The 23,728-nt window shown below is 39.6% G+C and overlaps 2 protein-coding genes across 3 annotated transcripts in view; one reads left to right on the forward strand and one right to left on the reverse strand.

Moving 5' to 3' along the window:
* The first annotated feature begins 832 nt into the window (after positions 1 to 832).
* AGT (angiotensinogen) lies at positions 833 to 8,244 on the forward strand. Its single transcript, XM_062573675.1, has 4 exons — positions 833 to 1,649; positions 6,097 to 6,361; positions 7,041 to 7,185; positions 8,044 to 8,244. Exons 1-4 carry the CDS (start codon positions 854 to 856, stop codon positions 8,242 to 8,244), a joined length of 1,407 nt encoding a protein of 468 aa, XP_062429659.1. The 5' UTR covers positions 833 to 853.
* Positions 8,245 to 13,346: 5,102 nt separating this feature from the next.
* COG2 (component of oligomeric golgi complex 2) overlaps positions 13,347 to 23,728 on the reverse strand; it is a 35,182-nt gene continuing 24,800 nt past the window's right edge. For both annotated transcript variants that reach the window (XM_062573676.1, XM_062573677.1), the window contains 4 exons: positions 22,213 to 22,355; positions 19,360 to 19,499; positions 15,700 to 15,880; positions 13,347 to 14,091 (listed from right to left, as the gene is read on the reverse strand). In XM_062573676.1, coding sequence (XP_062429660.1) covers positions 13,990 to 14,091; positions 15,700 to 15,880; positions 19,360 to 19,499; positions 22,213 to 22,355 — 566 coding nt within the window. In that variant the 3' untranslated portion in view covers positions 13,347 to 13,989. The remainder of the gene's footprint in view (positions 14,092 to 15,699; positions 15,881 to 19,359; positions 19,500 to 22,212; positions 22,356 to 23,728) is intronic.

A 23,728-nucleotide genomic window follows, 5' to 3' on the forward strand; every position in this document is an offset into this window, starting at 1 on the left:
GGAGTATTATTGGTCATAAAATACTTGCAGGTCCTTCAGTGTAATGAATATAGTAGTACATCGAAAATCAGGCTGGGAAAGTGTCAGGCCTTGAACGCTGGATTTAAACCTGAACACTTCCACCCCATGCAAATGAAAGTGTTGGTGAGACAGACACAACACTGAGCGGTTTAGAGCCGTTCTCGAGATTTTAGTGTTGGTATATTTGTATAAAAAAGCCTTGCATGTATTTGCCTAGAAGCATCCATTTCAGCACTGCAGTAAGAATGAATGCTTGCACCAGGCTATGAAAACACGAAATACCTTGTTAGTGCCAAGTGTTATGTTGCCTAGGCATACAAAGCAGACTGTCTCAGTGGCTGGGCTTTAAGACACCTGGTTTCCCAACCTGCTTCCCATGTAACAACAGGCAGGACCCTTAGCCCGTCCATGAGTCACCAAGACTTGCTGCAGCAATGCACAGGGGTAGCTCTGACTGGGTCCTGGGGGCAATAGAGCCAGATTATTATTGTGTTTTACCAGAAATAGTACACTCTAGTTAGCAAGTCTAACTGGTCTAAGTACGTGACTATAATGTTTCCAGGGCCCAAATCATTAGGGTACTCTCGTGGGTAATGCAGTCTAATCTCTGCCTAGCATTTTTCCATGTGCTGCCACTGAAACTGGTGGTTATTTCACTCTGGACATTCCAGGGAGCAGAGTCAGACCAGCATTAAATACAGCAATTTTCACCTCTGTAAATGCAACACAACATTAATACTATCCCATATGAGTAAACAAAGCAATATTTGTAACAAACTAATCAATCTTCCTTCCTTTCTTTAAGCAGACACTGTGGAGGTGTTTTTTCAACATGAAACTGGTAGCAAATCTTGTCTGTGTGTTCACGTGCCTCACAGCAGTGGCTTGTGACCGCGTCTATGTCCATCCCTTCAATTTGTTTTCTTTCAACAAGAGCACCTGTGAGGAGCTGGAAAACTTGGTCCAGGAGGGAAAGAAGACATTTTTCCCCGTCTCAATTGAGTCCCAAACCACACCTGCCTACGAAGATGATCTGAACAACAATGTCAAGCTGGAAACCATGAGCTTGAGCATCAGTGGGAGGCAGAAACTGAGCTACCTGAAAGACTTGGTGTATGTCCTTGGTGCACGGTTTTACAGTGAGCTGAGGGAATCACAGAGGGGTCAAAACCTCCTTCTGTCCCCAAACAGTATGTATGGCTCCTTGGTGTCTTTCTACCTAGGTGCATCAAACCAGACAGCAACTGATTTGCAGGGTTTGCTGGGATTTGTTACTCCCTCTGGAGACCCCGACTGCACCTCCAGAGTGGATGGACACAAAGTCCTGTCAACCCTAAGGACTATCGAGAGCCTCCTGGTGAAGAACAGGGACGAGGAGCTGCTCTCTTCCAAGATGCTCTACCTGTTCTCCGCCCCGGGGGTGCCTTTGTCCAAATCATTTGTGCACGACCTGGTCCCCTCTGCTGACGCGCTCTACGTCCGAGCCATCGATTTTACAAACCCAGGTGAGGCCACAAAACACATAAACGCCTTTGTGGAGGCCAAGAGCGGGGGCCGAAGCAAGCATTTACTGACAGACCTCGATCCAGCCACCAACCTGCTGTTCGCAGTGGACGTTCACTTGGCAGGTAAGAAACAGCAAGGGTTTGCTTCACTGTGCGGGGCACAGGTAACACCCCAGTTTTCCCCATTCATCCTGTTTAACAACCCCGAGCTGCTGCTCTGGGCTGGGCTCTATTCCTGGGGAGGAGGCAAGGTCGAGCCAGGCTGCAGCGATAGGAAAAGGCGCAGTGCCGGAGGTGTAATGTACCCATGGGCTGCCTGCCTTGCTGCCCATCCTGCCACGCGCCTGCTCTCCTGGGCAAGAGAAAGGAGGCAGGCGGAGAGCGTCTCAGAGAAATTGGCTTCGGCCAGGAAGCAAAGGATGAGAGGATTACGCAGTATTTCTCACCACAAAAGGAAAAAAATTGCGAGGGGCTTCTAGAAAAAGGCATCAGGTAAAATAAACAGAAAGGAAACACCTTTCTGCACAACATATGGTTTAAGAGGCGACTGTGTGTCATGGGCTATTGTGCAGGCCAGATGTGCATATTCAAAAAAAGGCTGTGTATATATATATAAATATATATATATATATATCACAGACATGGCTCCTCTTGGGACTATTAAACATAGAAGTTCAGAGACAACTTGAGGCTCAGGAAACAACTGAGCAAGCTGCCAGCTGGGAGAATACACAAAATGAGAAGACTTAAGGCAATTCCTTAATTGCCTAGGGCTGTTCCATGCTGCTGGCCCAGATATGCTCCCGTATGATCACTGCTGAGCGCAGCTGCTTTTCAACATCTTAGCAACTGAGCTCCGGACCAGAGGTTGCAGCGTTACAGCAGCCTACATCCCAGTGACTAAATTTCAGAAAATTTCAAGTGAGATCTAAGTGTCTAAGTGGGCATTTACTGCTAAAGGTGGAGGTCATGAAATGCATTTTCCTACTTGTAAAGTGGAGATCAGATTTCCTTTGCCTTTGATGGGTGCTGTCTGCTGAAAATCCATCATGCTTGTAAACTGATCTGAGAGCCTCAGGTGAATGGTGTGAGTACCAGGGCCAATAACCTCAGCTTTCTCTTCATCAGTGTATAGCCAAGAATACAGAGGGCACCATAAAAGTATTTCTTGTATTTTAACCTTGTACAGTGCTGTGCATCATTGCAAGAGCAGACTTTTCCTTTAGCAGAGCAATTCATTCCTTTTGTTCTGTATTGGAAATTTGTCATTTTATTAGTTTAGAAGCACAAGTTTGAGGGTCAACAGGGTAAGTGCTGTTTCCTCTGCTCTGTCCAGAGGATGCCTCCTGAGATACAGTCTCCGTGTGGGGGCTAGAAAAAATTGGCTCAGAGATGAATGAAATAGATAAATAACTATTTTCTAATGAATTCTGGAGACGGACTTCATTTGGTTATGGAGGGTCAACCATAAGAGCTGGTGCTTGCAAGTCCTACATCCTGCCCCTTTAATTTCAGGAAGGAAAAGCATTACTTTGCTCTGAAACACATCACATATGCACATAAGATATAAGATATTATTGATAGTCATAGGATTGATAAAAACAAAGATTAAATATTGCAATGGTCTCACTTGTTCTCTTGCACACAATTGTCATATTGCAAACTAGATGCTAAGCAGGGACTACATTTAGAAATCTAATGTTCGTGAAATGCTATTACTATTAAAGTAGTAGTCTTTTTTAAAAAAGTTGCAAAATAATTGAAAATGAGCAAATAGAAATGGATGATATTGCACAGTGAGACTGCAGGATCTTAATCATCTTACCTGCCTTTAGGCTGCTTTTCAAACAAATTTAACCTTGAAAAACTTGAGTTTTAACTAGAAACATGGTGGGGTACTTCTTGCCTTTTTATTATTATTAATCAAAAAGCCATAGCTTTACACTAAAAGTAGAGATCTCATTAAGGTTGTCAGGTTGGCATAAAATCTGTATTACAGAACAGGGAGAACATTATCTGAAGCAGAGAGGTCCCATGTTTCTTTCCTGTCCTCCCAAGGCAGTACTCTAAGGTACGCCTGCATTTTCCCAGGCTCTTAGGCCACCTCTTCACCCTGTGACTGACAGCTTCCATGAGTTTTATTTCCTTTCTGTTATCTTTCTTTCGCTTTCAGATACAAGATTTTTCCCTACTCTGTTGAGGCTGACAAGATGTTCCTTAGCCCCATACTGACTGTGTCCTTCTCCTAGAGAATTCAGTGCAATAACACATCCAGTGAGAGCTAGCACTTTTTATAGGAGTGTTTATCGCCTTTGAATTTCTTTGTTTGGCATTGCAGCTGTCTGAGGGAAAAGCAGGTTTCTCTAATAAATAGGTCTGTTGAATGTCTTAAAAACAGTGCTGTAAGGAACAGGGACATGTCATCATGTTAAGACTACTGGCTGCTTTTGCAGCACTTTCCGGAGAGCGCATGCTTAGCTCCCTGTCGCTGCCTTCACATCGTAACATTATGTGGATAACATCTCTACTCGCCTGGCAGAGAAAACCATGGTTGAGGGCAGAGGCATCCAGATCCTCACCTGGCAACAGGCTGACAGGAGCCATTTCTCTCAACGCACCAGTACTGATCTGTGGAGGTTCACGACTGGCCCAATGTTAATGAACTCAGTCCCACAGCCATAGAATCACAGAATCAGTAAGGTTGGAAGGGACCTCCAGAGATCATCGAGTGTCCCCCCCCCCCCCCCCCCCCGCTCAAGCAGGGTCACCTAGAGCATGTTAGACAGGGTTGCAGCAACAAGGACCCCTCTTGCTGAAGCCCAGGCTTGAACCAGGGACCTTTAGATCTTTAGCCTCACGCTCTTCTAGCTGAGCAATAGCAGAGCTTTGAAATTTTGCATAATCAGATCCAAGTACACTACCACCAATAAATAATTAAAACAGTACTGCTGAAGAAACAGTTTTATCTGCTCTGCTCATTTATTTGCCAAAACAGTGATTTTTTTCCCACTGGCAGCATTTAAAAAAAAACAACATACAACTAAATTGTGACATTCCCAAACACTATTCGTGCTTCAGATAGCAGCCTTTCTGCATCCAAACGTTTGCATTTAACGTCCCAGAGGCAATTAGCTTCCTGGTCCTTTGAGTCAACTCTTTCTGGAGAGCTCCTTCTCCTTAATAACAACATAAGGACAGCCTGGAGCAAATCCAAGGTCCCTGTCCTCAAGCACCCATGGTTCACAGAGGGCAGTGCTACTTCAGAGAAAAAGGGGAAGGAAATATCAGTAGTATTAGTATTAGCTAACCTGCTGCCTTCTAAGTAATCAGACGCCAATTTATTTCTTGTTAAGATTCTTTATATCCTTTCCAAGACTAAATAGTTACTATCACAACCTTGTACGTTTAGCTATCTGAATGCCCAATTCTTTTTTCCTTTTATTTACTTTTGTTACGATCCCTGCTTCTGCTATCCTGTACCGGGAAGTTCTGCAGGTTATACAGACACTGTGAAAATGGCTCCTTTCTGCTTTCAGCTTATATCCCTTGTTCTAGTAAGATGAGAGAAAAGTGAACAACTGTATCTCACTGTTCCCTGGTGTCTGGCTTACACCTTTCACATTCCTACCTGCTGCTCCTTTTTGCTGAAGTTAGCACACTAAGTGAAAGCGCCTAAACACTCTTTTTATGTAAGGTCACCTAACGGGCAAGAGTTTCTTTACACAACAATTTATTATATATTAAATGTTTTAAGGCCCACAATTTATTTGGATTTGTTGGAGAATAGATTGGTTAACAGGACACCTAGGCCAAGTCCTCTTTTACACCATTATACTTTAATGCAAGGAGCTGCTTTCTTTACTGCAACACACAAATCTGTTTTCCTAATTCCTTTTCACCAAAGAGCAGTTTCAAGATTTCTGATCTCTGCCCTTCTCACTGATGGCAGTAGTTTCTTTAATGTCAACAGGATTATCTGCCTAACTGGGCAGCAGCACTGACCTATAGCAATGGGCACATAACCTGCTGCAACGCAAGGCTGTGCAGAAGCAGCTGGAGGTGAGAGCAAGGCTTCCTGTATTTGTGAACTGTGTCATAAATTTATACTAAGGTTTAGAAAGTGTTCAGACATGTCCTTTTAACCTCCTTGTCCCAACTGATACCTCAGTATTAAGCTAACGGCTTACCCCATTGCTTCGGTTCTTGAGATCCAAGAACCTTGAGGCAAGGCCCGGAGGAGAGCTCACTGCAGCTGTCCTTGCACAAACCCCCCAGCTGTCTCTGCAGCTGGTCCCCCTGCCTAAGGGCATCCCTGCAGCAAGCGCTGTCCCTGTGGTGTTGGCCATGGAAATCCAAACAGACCCTCTGTGCAGTCCTAGAAATTCAGAGGAGGTAGGCAACCGAGCAAGCAGAAATACTGTGTCCAGAAAAGGCCACAAGGTTGGTGGCCAGAGCAGCTCTGGTAGCCTAACACACAGTGTGTCGAACAAATATATGTCGTTGTTAAGGGCAGGGAAGGAAAAAGGAAGGAAGAGGAGGATCAATTACTACTTCTCCATCTGTTTCTCAGGCAACGTTAAGAAAGCTTTGCGGCTGAAAGAGCCTCATGAATTCTGGGTTGATTCGAACACAAAGGTCTTGGTGCCTGGCATGTCAGTGACGGGGACGTTCAAGTACAAAACTGACACCAGCAAGACCTTTGCTGTGATTGAAGCTCCCATCAGCAAGAACGCTGTGCTAGTGCTGATGCAGCCCATTGATGGCAATGACCTGGACAAGATAGAAGCTGAGCTGCCTTTGCAATCCTCTGCCTGGCTTCAGGATTTGTCACCAAGGTACAGTTCAGACACAAATACTCTCCCTTAGGAATGAATAAAAGGGGCGAGATCCAGAGCATAGGCCTGTCTGGTTCTTGCTCTTTGGCAATAGACGGATCCTGCCCCAAGGAAGGCGTAGCGTCTAGCACAAACACAAATGCATGGAGAGCCATAACACTAGCAGCAGAAATTTCTACAAGCTTTCCCTCCCTCAGCCCAGCTCGTGTTCAGGTGGACGATGAAAGGTCTTATAGCTGTATTCAGTCTACCCTGGGTAACTGCACAAGTTGTCAAGTCACAATCTTGGATCCTTGTTTGATCCTTTCCTTAGTGTATGGTAACCTCCGGTTCTGATTTTGATACAGTTTCACCCCAACAGAGCTTGACTTCAGGAGGACTGGCATTTAACTGCTGGTATTTCAGGGTAATAAGCAAGTACTTTTCTACAGCTGACAACTGAGGACCCTTAAATGGGATCATTTTGGGCTTAATGGTGTACCCACAGGCAGACTTAGGGTGGTTTCCCAGTTTGAAAGAGAAACACAAAGCCCACACACACCTGGGAGCTGCCTCGGTTCTCGCACACAGAGCACCTCTTCCAGAGACTTTTCAAACACTCACTCAGCAGGATTGCCCAACCACCACACTTTGTACCAGCGAATACTCACTTATTTCTCTCTCTCTTTCTCATCTTCAGACACATTAAGTTAACTTTGCCAGAGTTAACAATAGAAGGCAGCTCTGATCTTCAGGAACTTCTTACAGATATGAAACTGCCTGCATTGCTTGGGAAGGAAGCAAATCTCAGTAAAATAAGTGATGCCAATCTAACTGTTGGAAAGGTACTGTACCTATCACTAGCATTTAAAACAAATAGATGCCTCCTGCTTAATTTTAGCCTATTTAGCTGTATAAATTTACCTAAATCAAAATAGTAAGAGCCATGTAGAACACATAATTAGTATAAGACTTTCAAAAATGCCTGAATAGTGGCGACTACTTTTTAGATTAACCTGTCAGCAGAAACAGCTTTGCCTTAAACTCTCCAAATTTCATCACTACACGCAACGTAACTTGCTACACAACCGTGAAGTTTGAGGTCTCTGTGTGCTAGGTTCTGTACAAACAAATTAGATCGCCTTCATTACCAAACAGTGCAAGCAGTTCAAAGCACCACGCTTGGGGAGAGTGGTGGAAGCTGCAGTTGTTAGGCTGTTCAGTAAAATCCACAATCACTTTGAGACTAATCTCAGAAATTGCAAAATACAGAAATACGTGCAGCACACTACCTCACCAGAGAAAAAGCTCAAGCATTCCATCACAAGAGGAAGAATGGAAAATTTCAAGTGGGAGAATGTTTCAGAAAAAGAAGGAAAAATATATTCTAAAAGAATAATTTCAGTGTCTTTATTTTTTTGTATTTAGAAGGTAACCTACCTTGAAAGCTCTGTCAGGGGCTTTAAGGATACCAAGATTTCACACAGCCCAAGCGTGTGAGCAACTGTAAAGCTTTTTCGTACGTTCTGGAACAAGTACCTCAAGGTCTTATATACACACCCACCAATTTTATCCTGTGTATAGTTATAGCTGTTCTACGTTACTAGTTATTTCATGTGTTTTTTCATTTACTTATAGTTTAATTCATGACTTCACTATCATGCCCTGAGAACTCCAGACTCACTTACACATTTGCTTTACAGGTAATAACTAAAGCCTTTCTCAAACTCAGCAGTGATGGAGCTGATGGAGCTGATCAACCAGAAGACCCTGCAACACAAAAGGAAGACTTGGTGCTTCTGGAAGTAATGCTGAACAAGCCATTCCTTTTAGCTGTTTTTGAAGAGAAGTCCAAGGCAATGCTTTTCCTAGGCAGAGTAACAAACCCACTGAACAGCGTTTAAATGCAAGCACTGAAAAGGGTGGGCAAGGGGGAAATAAATGATGCTTATTCTGTTTCCCATCATCTTTTTTACATTCATCAGCTATTTTTATGATCTTGTTGAGTACTTAGCTTTGAGACAAAGCAGATGGTTTTTGAAATACAGCTTCTTAAAAGCTACAAAATTGTCTGCAACATTCCATCTTTTTTCACCTTTTTTAAAGTGAGATGACTCAAAACTTTCTCCATCTTCTCTTCCTCCTCTCTTTCCCATTTTCTCTTTCTCTCCCTACTTCCTTTTAAGGCAGTGAGTACAAAACAGTAGTCAGAAAGACACTGACTTTAAAAAATAAAGTTTTATAAATGGCAAGCAATACTTACTCCAGAAAGGTATAGAAAATAACCTCTTCATTCCTTAAGAGGTCACTTAATTTTCAGTTTGGTCAATTTTGCAGAAGACAGCCCCACTTTAAGCTACATGGAAACTTTTACAGTTATCGACAAAGACCTCTAGCTTGCTCAGCAACTTTTCCTTTAAAATGCTGCCAACAGCATGGGCAGGCTTTACTTGTTCCACTGAGAAAAAAATTTGCATTGGATGCAAAAACACTTTTGTAGAAAGTTTCTTCTTTCTGTAGACTAAATAGATATGCCTATTTAACTCTATGGAAAAGTTAAAAATAGGGCTCAGCAGCACTAATGAACTGCAAGGGAGAAATTCTCAAATTGAATTATCTGGGCTCCCCCGTTTTTCTTTTTTTCAACAAAAAATAAGGCCTACTATTTCAATACTATTACTTTGTAAGCGTTTGTTACAGCCTTATAATGAAAAAGAACATTACTGGCTAGAGCCTGGATCTGAAATCCTTAACACATATAAATGATATGTTCTTAAAAAAATAGTATTACTGGAGTTATCTGTACTAATGGCAGATGTGCCACTACACAAGTAAAAAAAGGTTTCCAAGGTCCAATCCTATTCTTAGCAGTCATAAACGTTTAAAATTTTCAACTGGTACAAAAGATTATCAGACGAACTTTGAATCAGAAAGACAAGAAGTGGGAGTGAAATCTTGGTAGCAGGAAAGCCTACAGGAGCTTTGCCTTTGATTTTCGTGAAGCAAGGACTTACACTTGCCTTTATAGACTTTAGTGGTGATGGTATTCAGACAGCAATTGCAAACCTCTACGGTATGGCACTTCTTTGTCATCCATAGTGGCCTAAATTTCTAACTCAAAACCACTAATACTGGTAGCCTCCTATCAGAGCTGTAGATCCGTGAGAGATCCTTCCCACCACAATGAAAAAGAATGGAACAGCACAACCCACTCCTGGGAATACCAGGATCTCAAAGGCTATGATGTAGCATCCATATGTTTACCTGATCACACTGCATGTATTCCAGATGCTCTAAAATCTAAATATTGTGCTTGTGTTGTACACAGAAGCAGTTTAACTGTAAATGTGTAGAACAGGAAAAATATAAATAAAACTACTTAAAAATTGCTTTAACACAGTTTTATGTATAACTAGATTCCTTGTTCTAGCTTTTGAAAGTTGCTTTAAGCCAGTTTCATGTTTTATACAACAATTTAAGTTGCAAATCATACAAAACAGCTAACAAAACAGCTTTAAGTATGAAAGCTCCCAAGTGTTCATATATGTCATATTAAAATTACCCTGTTTATGAGTAAGAGTCAGAAGGCAGCATCAGTGGCAATAGCCACAAATAAAATTTTAGACCAAAAAAGATTCCGTTTTTACAATGAAGACAGATAATAGCCATGCCGCTGGTAACTTCTAGGGTAAAACAGCATTATTTATAGGCCGGCCCTACATGCTGCTAGACTTCATTCCCTCCTCAGTGATTACAGGAGGAAAAAAAAATCCAACCAATCAACCAACCGAACAAAAAAATCCCAAGTCACTTTGCAGAAAAGAAACTTTGTGGTGGAAAGCACCTGCCCATTGACATCCTGGAGAGAGGCAAATATTGAAGAACAAGAACTGTGAAGAAAGTACCACTGGAACATGTACTGTAGTATCAAAAGGATAAGCAATATATACCAATATTCAAATATTCAAAACCACTGAATCACCTCCTCTCCTCAGCAATATATATTCTCCTGAGATTTGTTCCTAACACAATTTTATGCCTAACTTTTTTTACTGCACTTTACTATTCAATCTAGAATTTAGGAAGCTGTAACAGAAACATTTTTTTTTCTCACTTAGGTTCCAATTTTCTTGATGCCCAAGTTGTAGTTGCAGAAACCTTAGTACAGGTGACAATGAAGAAGCCAGAAGTGCTCAGATTAACTTTCAAACCCATGAATGGATTTGCTGGGCTGACAGTTTGAACAAAAGCTCTCATTTTCTTTATATAAACTGGAATGCATTAGTATAGATGCTCCCTTGGCAATTTCCACACTATTACTTTATAGCATTTAACTGAATATTAAACACCACAGAAGTACAATTAACATCAACTTATAGGGCTGCCACTTCTCAGTAACTTTTCTGTTACTGCCATGTATATTCATTCCAGCTTTCTGTATGCCCATCAGAATTTGGATGCAAAAAAACTGTTACTCAAATATAAGGAAATTTTATGGTCTCCTTGAGTACCAACAAATTCCTCAGCCAGGCACACAGTAATGCCCTGTCCCATGTGCATCCCAAGCACCCTAAGCTTAACAAGCAGGGTGAGCTCTCAGCTGCAGTCTATGACTCATCAGTTGTCTCCTGAATGATGCATCTGAAATCATTCTCTAACACATGGGAAACTTGGAGAAGGAAAACAAAAATATGAAGGATAAACTTTTAAAGTTTCAGCAAAACACAGCAATTACTCACTGAACCTGGGCAAAGAATAATACTGATATAAGCTAATAAAAATCGAGTCAGTTTGCTTCCTTAACTCTCCCAGTTAAGGCACACAATAACTATTGATGGAGGATTAGAATGAGTATTCCCCTACATGGAGTTATCCAGCTAAATATACATTTAGTTACTTATATTTAGATAATAAGCTTAAATCAAGTGGTCTGGTCTACTTCTAGTGGCACTTGTAAACTTGGGAACTCCATCACTATTTTAGAGAAACAACCATCCCACCACTCTTTCACTACTCAATGTTATAATATAAAATTTCTAAATAAAATTAATCCCTTCCAAATTTAGAAAGGTGAACTTTCTAAAAGTCTCAAAAGAAAAGAAGAGAAGGCACAAGATCTGTATGACTCATTAAGTGATTTCTGCTTCTGCAAAATAGTTCTAATGGATAGAAAAAAAAAAAGATGAGAAGCAGAAGCCATCTCTGTTAGAGCCCACTTATATGCTTGATCCTCTCTTCCTAGTTAATCCATACTATTTGAAAATTCTAAAATCCATTTTACCACAGATAAGGTGAATTCACATCTGTGCTCTCCAACAGAGGTACTGCACATTTTTCTTTATTAACATCTTATTTGACTGAAAGAAAATGAAATGATATTTAATTGAACAATGACAAGACAGTTTAGGAGAGCTGACATAAAAACAGTGATATAAGTATTTACAGCCCTCATATGGCCCCTCACGTAATTTTTCCATTTGCTATACACCGTAATTTCCTATCCTGAAATTCAGTGAAAGAATGGAACTGAATCTGTATACTTAGCAAGCTGATGATGACCAGCAGGAAGCTGCAAGAAGATCTAGGAAACCATGTGCAACAAATCAAAAGGCAAGCAGCCTCCTCACACTTTTTTTTGGTTTGGTACACTGACTGAATGTTCTTCCCTGATTTTGAAGGATACAAAGCTAGTCTCTCTTCAACCACTAGTATGGAGAGACCTCTTGATCTGCAGCTCTCACAAGTTACGTAAGTTTAAATTCATAGATACACACCTTCCGAAGTAAAGAGTTAAACAATGCATTTACAGTCTTGATCTCAGCCTACAAGATACACATTCACTTTCAAAAGTAAGAAAGCTACTGTTTTCACTGCTGAAAACAATAGTAGCTAGTACTGGAACAAGGGCTCTCTTCTCGAGTCTTAATAAAAGCAAATGATACATATACAGAAATCAAGCCTTCTAGGTTCTTCAATTAGAAGCTTGGAGAAATGCAACACGGACATGAGAACAAGCTTCTTGTGCATTAGCAGTAAGAGTTATGTCCATTCACTACTGTGCAGCTGCGCCCTTGCCCGACTGTGGATCTCCACACCACTGAACGAGACAGAACAGAATACATCTGACATCCAGCAGCTGGTTCACTTGTTTGTTTCTTCAGCAATAGATTTGGAGGCTCTCTCGGCAGTGTTATCATGCCATAAATGGAGACATGCTAAACAAATCATACAAGCGAAATCCTGCTCTCTATTACTCAGACTGAATCCGAGAAGAGTTAACATAATTGTAGTGATAATACTTCCCCCTCGCCCCACTTTTATAGAAATGAATTTAGAAAAGTCTGTAATAATCACCTATCCTACTTGCTTCAAGCACAGTGATCACATAATTGCATCTTTTCAAGTAAAATAGAGCATATCTCCAACAGTGAGCTTTTATGCTGTGAAAGGCTTGCTAACTACAACTTCAATGCTACATAACAGCCATGTGCTACCCACTCATTATCTAACTAACTACTGAGAAAACACAGATCATCTCTAACTTTCACCTTTAAGGCCTTTCACCTTTAAGCTCTCTAAACATTTCAGAAACAAGTGTGTCTTTCTAATTAACAAACATTAATTAGAACTTGAATTCCAGTGCCAGAAATTTTTATAGGAGAAATTATATATTCATCCCTTTACTCACACGGGACACATTTTCTCAGTTCAAATCCTCAGTCATTTATTATCTTCCCTAGACTTATCTGTCCCTTACATAAAGACAGCTCTTTATAAATCTGTCTATCACTTAAAACCCAGTAAAACTTTTCAATTTCCTGGCTATATAAGGATGCACCTTGTATTGAAGCAGCTACCACTGACACATTAGAATTTTAAAAGTCACAAGGATCCTACATGTATATAGTCTCCTGAATTGTAATAGATAATATAATACAAATCAGAATCATGCCAACTCTGTTTAAATTCTAGTTTAATAAATTAAGTTCTAGTTTGACGGAAAACAAAGAGCCTGAAAATAACAGTCAGTGTATTATTTAATAATACTAGAAATGATTTTTGAAACAAAGTACTTTAGGAACCTGCTTTAACATTTCTCATTGACAGGATCAAAAAAAAATCAGTAAGATAAAACCACCAAAAACCTTAATGAGAGCTAGCTAGGTCTTGCAAAGAGGGAAAGCTGGTCACTGCAAATTAGTAACAAGAAACAGGATATCCCTATTACAATGAATAGTTTCTTTATTCCAAAAGATCTCCACTTTTGAAAGCTTTAGTGAGCCAACAATGAATGTCCTATTTAGATATTTGATTCAAAAACATATGGGACATCAAATTAGGAAGACGATTTATTACATTATTTTATTCATATAAGTTCATTCTTTTATGTAAGATTTACAGCAAAAATATAAAACATTTTCTTCCATTTCTATTCTACAGTAAAAAGTCTAGAACTTTTGACTGCTTTCCATATAATGGAAAACTGATATATTTTCAGTCTTTTGGTGAAAAAAAGTCTATCTTGATATAAGATGCACTGATTTTTGAGATACATTAGGAAGCACTTCATTGCTACTAATTTGGTAAAATAAAGACAAGTTAAATACTCCCTTTTTCTTTTATCTTCAGTCACACACTTTCAAAAATACTTAAGATTGTTCCAATGTAGTCTGATCCTTGGCAGTTAGAACAAGCTCTGTAAGGGCTGAAAAACCTTTTATGTTGCTCGTTTGCAGTCCCATCTTTTGAATCTGAAAGACACAGAAGGAGCATTACTTTTCTTAAATACCACAAGCTCATGAATTGTTCTACTTAAAACATTTAGCAAAGCACATGTTTCATCTTGCAATGTGCAGCAAAACATGGCCACTGCATATAGGGCACACTACAAAAAAAAAAAAAAAAAAAAAATTTCTAGCCAACTTCGCTCAGTCTTTCCAGTTAACATAGTGTCTCATGGGAAAATATTCAACCACCCTCTCGGCAGCTTGAAAAACATCCAGTTGGCTTTAGTTACAACAAAGCAGTCAGAAAAGAGAAACTTGGCTGCAACTTTATTTTTTTAATGCACCGATTTCAACTGAAATTTTTTCGAATCCCAAATGAGGTTTCTGGGCAAAGCTTTTAAGATAAACAAGTATCCATCCAAAAACAGCCAACAGTGTGATGATGAAAGCATTTCAATAGGCTGCAAGAGCCTATGGTTCCAGTCTAGAACTTCCTAGGGGATGAAAACAACTCCACAAATGCAGAGGTTGCTAAGAGTCATTTCTTACTCATGAAATCTACTGCTTTGATAATCAGAAAAACAGATAATGAGAAAACTAAGTGTGCACTGAAGAAAAAAAAACTGCATCTAAATAAAACAAACATCAAATGACTCTAAAAAGGTGTTCTTCTAACAGAACTCCAGAAAATGTTCACATGTATCAAAACAGTAATTATTCATAGTTGATCCCAGTACAGCTTAAACTCACACTGCAGTGGTGTTAGTGCACCAAACACGAGTAAGGGAACAAAAACCCACCCACTCCCAACTAAATCTGCCAACTGCCTTTTGTTATTAAGATTCCTCTACCTTCACACAAATCTGCTGCTTTTGTGGTAAGTCTTGGATATGGGAGAAACATCTGCTTATACACAAGCAGAATGTATCTACATGCTGTAATGCATCAGCAACATCTGTTCAAAACCAAGACCGATGGCAATTGCTTGGCAACAAATGACATGGATTTGCACTTAGAATTTTATTTTGTTTCTGAAAGTTATGTATGGAAATAACGACTACAAAAACCTGTATGTTTACACAATTTGATATGAGCTACTGCACACGTCTCCTGGAATACTCTGCTCTTTTATTTCATTCTGTAATATGAGGTTTCTTATTTGGCACCGAAAGAACTTGAAGAGTTATTCAGCACAACAAACTAGGCTGACACTTGCACAGTCAAGGGTCTATTCTGAGGGGCTTTAAAGTAAGTCAAGGTTGGTAATACCCAGAGAGAAGGCAAATAAAAATGGGGCCAGAAAGGTGTTTGCATCAAAGTTAAGGAAACTCACTGCTCTCTGGTCTGTCCACACAATGCTTTCTCTTAGGGCTTCTAAGTGCTAAGCAGCACTTGAATTTTGTGTGGGAAACACAAACTTTTCATTTACATACGACAACACATGAAAGCATGTATTGCTTAAGCTGTATGTACTATCATCAAGGTTTCAGGTCACCTGCATTATACGAGTTAATAAATAAAACCCCAGAGCTTTCAAGACCAGACAACCAAGTCCAGTTCCTCTTACTTCCTATGCTACGCTCCCTTTCAAAAACCACTGACTATAGTAAGTTTGTTTCTCTTTCAACTTACTTGGTCTCCAAAGTACTCAACATCTAGTGCCAGCTGCAGTCGAATTTTATCATCATCACTCATGCCCCCATTTGTACCAACAGGACTTGGGGATGCAGTTTTTCTGGCCTGCTTCAACCTTTTCAGGCTTTCTTCCATTTTCTTAACAGAACTTAGCACATCAGATACAGTTTCACAGTATCTAAAAAATTAAGGGAAATTGATGACAAAAAATTATTCTTTTACAGAAGAGCATACTTCACACATCAGTACCTCACTGGCCCCGAGAAAATGTTGAAGAATGCTGAGAGAAATGCTCTTCCTTGAAAGGAAGCTACTGATATTTTGGTCATTATCAATTAATCAGTACTTCCATCCTCAGTGGTAGCGATGAACCTGAAGATTACAATGCAGTCTTGAAGCCTTCTTCTCACTGCATTTTTCATACAGAAAGATTTTGAACTCAAACAGAGACTGAGTAATGCAGTTTCTTAATTCCAAATAGTTTGACTTGGCTCCTGTTTGCATCAATACAGTCTCAGGTAAAATTTCATTTGTACGTAGGATACCAACAACAGCCTGACAGACTAAAAATATGTGCTTTTAGATGAGTTCTAGAAATGTATGTGCATATGAGAGCATGCAAGTGCATACCAAACAGAAGTGCCTGTTGTTAAATAAAAACACTGATCTAAAGAGGACCCTCAGGAAGTTGAGAGGAAGTCAGAAGAACTCTGTCAAATTAAAAGTGGTATAGACAAAACACCGCCATCCAGACACTGTGACCCCCATTAAACAAAGTTTAGCATCAAACAAAAATCAAAAGCAAAAAAACCGAAAATCAAATAAAAAAATAACTGAAAAGCTCTATGGACTGAAATCTCAGGCTTAAACAGGAAGGACATAATACCATATAAACTATATCACTGTCCTGGGCATCTGTTGGTTACTAAAAGGAGCTAAGAGCAAAAAAAACAGGGCAATAAAGAGAATTTCATTTATCCTCAAAAGTATTACTCTGGACAGCATACAGTATATCATGAACTTCTTGAGAAAAATAGTCAGAGGATCCAAATGAGAAGTCACAAAATTTAGCAGATTACAGAATGTAGCTCAGTCTGAAACTGTCAAAGAACATCTCTGCAACAGTGATCTAAATATTACAGTAAGAATGAAGAAAATTTGGTTCTTAGTGATGTTTACTTTTAAACAGAAAAGCCACAGAAAGCAAGGGATCTTTTTACAAGACTAGAAAGGAAATGCTAAGAAATAAAGTGCTTGCCAGTGCCATGGAAACTTCAAGACATCATTTTAGAAAAAGTAAAAATATACAAATAAAAGTCAATCATGCTCTCTTTTCTCATCTTGATCATCTTCCAGTACCATTCTCTCGTGAAGACTTCCAAATTCTGCTATATCTGAGAGTTCATCTGCCATTAAGCAAGTTTATTCTTCATGTTTTTTGGTCAGAGTTTATGCTCTTTTCTATTTTTCTCATTTGGATACAAAAAGATATAGACATAGCACTAAATCCAAATTAATTGCACCTGCATTCTCAGTGAAGAAACTCTACAAGATTCCTGCTCTAGAGTAATTCAATTTCTTTGACTCTTCTCTCACTCAGAAAGAACAAGGTATTTTAGAAAAAAAGTGATGAAAAAATGAACAAGCCATCAGAAGTGGAAACAGAATTCAAACAAGAGTCCTAAGGAATTAACAAATGAATCTGCCCAAACACCTCTGTGTTTAACCTAGTACTTAGGTAAGTTTTGGTGACACTCACATGTAAGGTGACAAATAACTTTGAGAAGAGCAGCTTAGCCTCGATCCAAGAAAATACAGAACAACTACTGTGTGCTGTGACCAGATCTATTGAAGCCTTAAAACAAGGCTTAGATACATATGTATACATATAATATATATATGTGATACATATTTTTATATATATATATATCCTTTTTTTTATATATATACATATCATATAAATACATGTATATAGATACATGTGTGTATATGTATATACACATACACAAATTCATCATGAATTTCCAGAAATTTTGGGAGTCTTTCAACAATGTTTCTTTACTTAAGAAAGCTATTGCAGTTTAAGAGTAAAGATCCTTTTCATGAACTAGTAACTGTTTAGAAGAGACACTAAGTTTGAGTAAGCAGTCAGTTTTTGTGAAAAAAGGAATTTATAAGTGGAATCCGTATCAATCTATGCTAAGCCATGTTCTGTTCAAAATACTCAAGAATAATTTTAGTAACAGTAAGCGAATGATGGACTGAAAAAAACTGTTATGATTTTAAGTTTATTCAGAATAATCAAAAGCGTGACTGCAAAGTGCTGTACACGTATTGTGCCTTAGTAAACACCTAACAGATGGCATAATTAGAGAGCAGCAAGAAGTGACGTGCAGGTGAAGGGGAGGAAAGACTGACTGCATTGACCACATTCTGACTACAACGTAAAGCCACAGCATTATGCAGCTAGTTATCTGAAAATATCAATCCAATGCACAGCGGCCATCAAAAGACAAGACAAAACACTAAGAATTATTTGGAAAAGAGTATAAGGAAGATGGAAGTCATCAGCATCTCACTTTAAGCTCCATGGCATCTTCTGGTCACAGCACCTATGACCAGAAAGAACATAAAAACAGTCCCATCTTTCTAATTGTTGTTTTCTGTTTTTCTATAAAAAGAAATATGAAAATAGGCTAAGAGGACTCTCTAGTCTGAAATAAGCCTAAAGAAGTATATAACTGATAAAGAAGGGTGTACAACTGGTACAAATTTTCACAGTACAAGAAGTAGGGTGAATCCACAAAAATCAGCAGGCAGAACTTCCAAACAGAACAAAGCAGTATTCTCTCACAGTACATAGATAACACAATATCCTAGAACACTATGAATTTAAAACACAGCTAGACAAATGAACAGAAACAAAGTCCATTAAGGAACTTGACAGAGATAGATATTCATGTTCAAAAAAATCCTCAAGATGGTGACTGGGAAACCAGAAGATATATTAGAGGAAGCATTGCTTTATGACTGCCTTTTCTTACTGAAACTGTTTTGGTATTTTCTACAAAACACTGTTGGATACAGAACTTCAGTTATGCCTTATTACAACTATTACATTAAACATTTCTCTATTTTCAACTACAAATAGTTAGCTCTTCAACATTTTTAAAAAATCCAAAGCTTTTTTTATAAGGAAAAAAGGACCCCGAACAGTAAGAAAGAATCATTACACGTGCCAAAAAGAGTCAGAGAAAAGCAGAGCTCAAATTTCTTGAGAATTTGAGCATTACTCATTAGAAAAAACATGAGGCTAAGGACTTCAGTCACTTCTGCAAGTTTTTAAGTTCACTGTTGCAACATAATGCTGAGCAATTCTCAAATGTCCTATCTGCAATCTCTTAGTTTGCACAGATCTGAGTAGGAGTAAGATTTCTGGATTCCCAGACCTGATTTTCTACTATCAAATACATTACACCAGAGTAACTCTGAAGGACTGTATCATGCTAAAAGAGGGGTATGTTCTTGTTTTAACTCACAACTGCATTACTTCTTTTTTTTTTTTTTTTTTTTTTTTTTTTTTTTTTTCCCCATGACTATTCAATGGATGGTGGGGATTTCAATTCATGCAAGGAGTGTTCTGTATGGGTCTCTTACTTCTGTGTGCTTTCAGAGAGAGCACCTTCCAACCACTGATGAATCATAGGCTGCTTCAATATATCTTTGTACTCATTCTGCAGTCGGTAGAAGGGCTTAAGAGCACTGTCAACATATGATGAAGCTTTCGTTGGCACATCCTGGCAAATGAAAGGGAAACAAAAGTGGAAAAAGAACAGGTAAATAACTTACTAAAAACATCAACACTAACTGTAGCACGTATCTGAAACACTAAGCCTGTACCCTAAGCCAAGAAATACATACCCTAACTCACAACAAATCAATGAAGAGGTCTTCATACATAGGAAAGACACTATTACAAAGTCATTCAATGGTGATATAATATGGGATATACTGTAAAACAACATTCAAAACACCCAAACCTTTTGAAGAGATGCATGTGCCAGCCAGCCACTCCTATTATTAGTGCAGGACCCTGAGTGCACTTTGCACTTTCTGCTCATATCGATTTCAGGGAGAGCAGATGCTCTCAACAGTTTAAGAACAGACTCTGTGTCCTCAACAGCCTATTATATCTTTGTTAAAATACCTACTATTTCATATTTTACTTCATTAAATTGCAGATATTGTCCTCTTTACTCGTAATACCATCCTGCTCCTTCAGCATACTTTCCAGAATGTCAGAATGCTCTTGAGATAACTAGTATCTTTTCACTACCACTATCCTCTTCTGAGCTAGTTCTGGGATGCAGAATGCTTCCTCTCTCCACGGATGACCCATATGTAGCTTGGATGAACCTCATCCATTGCAAAGGAACAGAACATACCCAGGGTACATGGAATCTTTAACAGCTGAAATAACTCATTAACTTCTCCGAGTTTTAAATCTCCGAACTCAGCCAAGTACAAGTCTCTGCACAGCTGATTCATGACACAGAAACTATTACAGCAAATATTGGGCAATCCAAACAGCTGGTGCTTCCAAACTCAGGTAAAATCATAGAATTGCACGTTTTTGACATAACCTATTTCAAAAGATTACAAACATATCTGAGATCATTTATTTACAACAGGAAACAAAGAATGTTCGACTTCTGGCCTCTACTTTGCATTAGTTTTCATAAACTAATAGTTTATGACTATAACTAGTCAGCAATACTAGCTGCTAACTTCATTTAAAATACCAGCTCTGCTGCATCCAGACTCCTCCATACAGATCCATTTGGATGCCTTTACAGTGTGATCCCCAGCACTCTGCATACTGGAAAGGCTTACTCTCAGATCCTGCACAGTGGAGGTTCATGTGAATTAGCTCTCTAAGTACTGGAGCACATTTTTGAGAAATCTGAGTTGGCTCGGTACTGTTCATTAGTTCAGGTTTCCTATCGCAGAGTCAGCTGGACTGATGGCCAAGATGCAGTCACGTTCACAGAGTTCAGAGCCCAAGGTAGTAATCCCACTGAACCAGAGGCAGCTAGCTCCTGTATCTCTTCTTTGGCACATCAACCCATCACCTAGTTAAATAACCTAAGGAAAATGGAGAGCTGATAGCAATCCACTAAAACACTGTGCAAAGTTTGCTTTGAGATAGCTCAGCCACCTCTACACTTACGTATTTTATTCTCCTTCCTTAATAGGAGTTTAAGCAAATATACTCCCTGTTAAAGACAGAACAATCTAAACATTGCAAAGATTATCATTAGCCATATGTTTTTTTCTTCTTTTCAAATACAATTTTTGATTAAGTATATCCTTGAAAATAAGACTGTGGCAATAATAATAAACTGTAAAAAACTTGTAATACACTGAGGCAATAAACTATTCTTACGAGCAGTTTCTCTTCCAGCTGACACTAGACGCTAACCATCCAAAGCAAATTTAACACTTTTGAAAGAAACAGACTTCCAAAATTTTTTATTTAGTCATTCAACAAGTACAGCACTGTTGGCAGCAGCTTCTTCATGATACCCAGTAACGTGTTTGATTGTGGTGAGTGCAGGCAGAAAAAAAAAAACCCAAACTCTCCCCCAGCCACCCACCAGCACCAAACCAGGAAGAGAGTGCGAGGGAGAGGCAATAGATGGGAGAAAAGCATTCCCTTGCCCTTTTAACAATAGATGAGAGAAAAGCATTCCCTTGCCCTTTTAACAGCCTGCCTTCTGTGTTCACAGCAGGCAACAGTGCAATAGTCTGTGGTCCCCATTACTCAAGTTTTCCTATGTTGCCTGAATGATACCAAGCTAACTACCACCACAGCTGGGCAGACTGACAAAGGCAAGCCACAGTAGTTACCAGAACAAGCTAAGCTACCATATAATGGTCATTTGTACCTTACTTCATCACTACATTTTATTGGTTTCTCCAGAAATATTTCTCATCTTGCTGCTTCTGTGCAACACATTTCAGAAATCAGATCAAATGAGCTAGCTGGGAGGAAATGTCTTGAAACAGCAGGCAGAAGTGTGCCATTGCTGCCCTCCGCTCTCCCCAAATCAAAAAGTGGTAAGAAAGTAAGATCTGGAAAAAAATATGCCTGTCACTCAGCAGCCATGCATCTTTCTTATGGTATATCAATATGACATGAAAGAAGAGTTATCTTGAAGACATTTTCTCTCAATAACCTGTGTTCTCTTCTATAAGAAGAGTTCTACTCCTTGCCCTGCCTTCTACCCCAAGCCTGTGCCATCACCATTGGTACCCTAACTAAGATTTTTGAAAATATAGTATTTTGTTTTCAAAGAGTCAAGCAGTAAGTTATCTCAAATTATATAATAGGCCTCTTGACTGGTAAGCAGATACAGACAGGCCTGGAAGAAATCATAAATGTACTGCCCAATTAACGTTCTTAGCATAGGCCTGAGATTTACCTCTTCAGCTGTAACCAGCACTGACCTTATTGGTTCTCCTATACAGTCTTGGAACTTCCAATGCACTCTTCAGGTAAGTGAAGGAGGACTCACTGAGATCCTGGATAATCCTGTTATTCAAGGTAGGCATGCAGGCTGATAAAGAAGCCTTTGAGTCTTCCAAGGCTCCTATTGAGGTAAAAATGCTGAAGTTTAACTGAAGTTAAACTGCCCAATCACAATATATACAAATTTTGTGAGCCCCCCCCCCCAACATCCTGACCTTACTCACTACCCTAGAAGGTTGCTAGTGTCAAATATAGGATGCTTAATAAATATACACATACCACTTACAAAATAAGTCCTCTTATCAACCATTCTTCAGTCAAAAAAAAAGGGAAGGGGGGGGGGTCAGTAAGGCAACATTCAGGCAAGAGGTCTAAAGTACAAATACTCAGATCTACCACAAAAGCTAGAGTTGTAAAAGCCTTTCTTAAAGCATCTACATTCCCTACGGAATGTCTGGAGTAAACCACATGCTGAATAGGGGATGTGTGCAAGCTCCTAGCTCTCTTATGGACTCAGCTATCTACCAATAATCCTGATTTAGCGATTTAAGTGGAATTCAGCACAGAGCTTCTGCCTATACGTGGAGACAGGGACTAGTTCACTCACCCAGCTATATGCTCAGCTCAATTAAGCCAGACTCTGTGTTTCACATTAAGCATGAACAGATTTAAAAAAAAGAATATATGTACGTATATAAATATATACACACATACACATACAAACACACATCTCCTCAAATATACACACACACGTTATATATATGTACATACATAATAGACACAGACACATTATATATATAGATAAAATATGAAGTGAGAGACAGGAACTCTTGTCCTCTGAAGTTAAAGTATTCAACTACCAAACTTCAAACCTCGCTGAAGTTAAGGTAGACAACATCCCCTGCTCTCCCCTCATCTATCCAGCCAGTCCTGCCATCACAGAAAGCTAACCAACCTGATAGCCTTCTATAATGGCAGGACTGGCTGGGTAGATGAGGGGAGAGCAGGGGATGTTGTCTACCTTGACTTCAGCAAGGCTTTCAACACTGCCTCCTATACCATCCTCCTAGGTAAGCTCAGGAAGTGCGGGTTAGATGAGCGGACAGTGAGGTGGATTGAGAACTGGCTGAATGGCAGAGTTCAGAGGGTTGCTGTCAGTGGTGCGGAGTCTAGTTGGAGTCCTGTAGCCAGTGCTGCCCCTCAGGGGTCAGTACTGGGTCTAGTCTTTTCAACTTCTTCATCAATGACCTGGATGAAGGGACAGAGTGCCTACTCAGCAAGTTTGCTGATGATACCAAACTGGGAGGAGTGGCTGATCAACCTGTCAGGGTCCCTCTGAAAGGCAGCATAGCCCTCAGGTGTGACAGCTGAGTGGAGAGGAATCTCATTAAGTTCAATGGCAAGTGCACAGCCCTGCTCCTAGGGAAGAATAACCCCAGGCACCAGTACAGGTTGGGAGCTGACCTTCTGGAAAGCAGCTCAGCAGAGAAGAAC

Source organism: Rhea pennata, chromosome 3, assembly GCF_028389875.1.
Source record: "Rhea pennata isolate bPtePen1 chromosome 3, bPtePen1.pri, whole genome shotgun sequence".
In the NCBI taxonomy this organism is placed as follows: domain Eukaryota; kingdom Metazoa; phylum Chordata; class Aves; order Rheiformes; family Rheidae; genus Rhea; species Rhea pennata.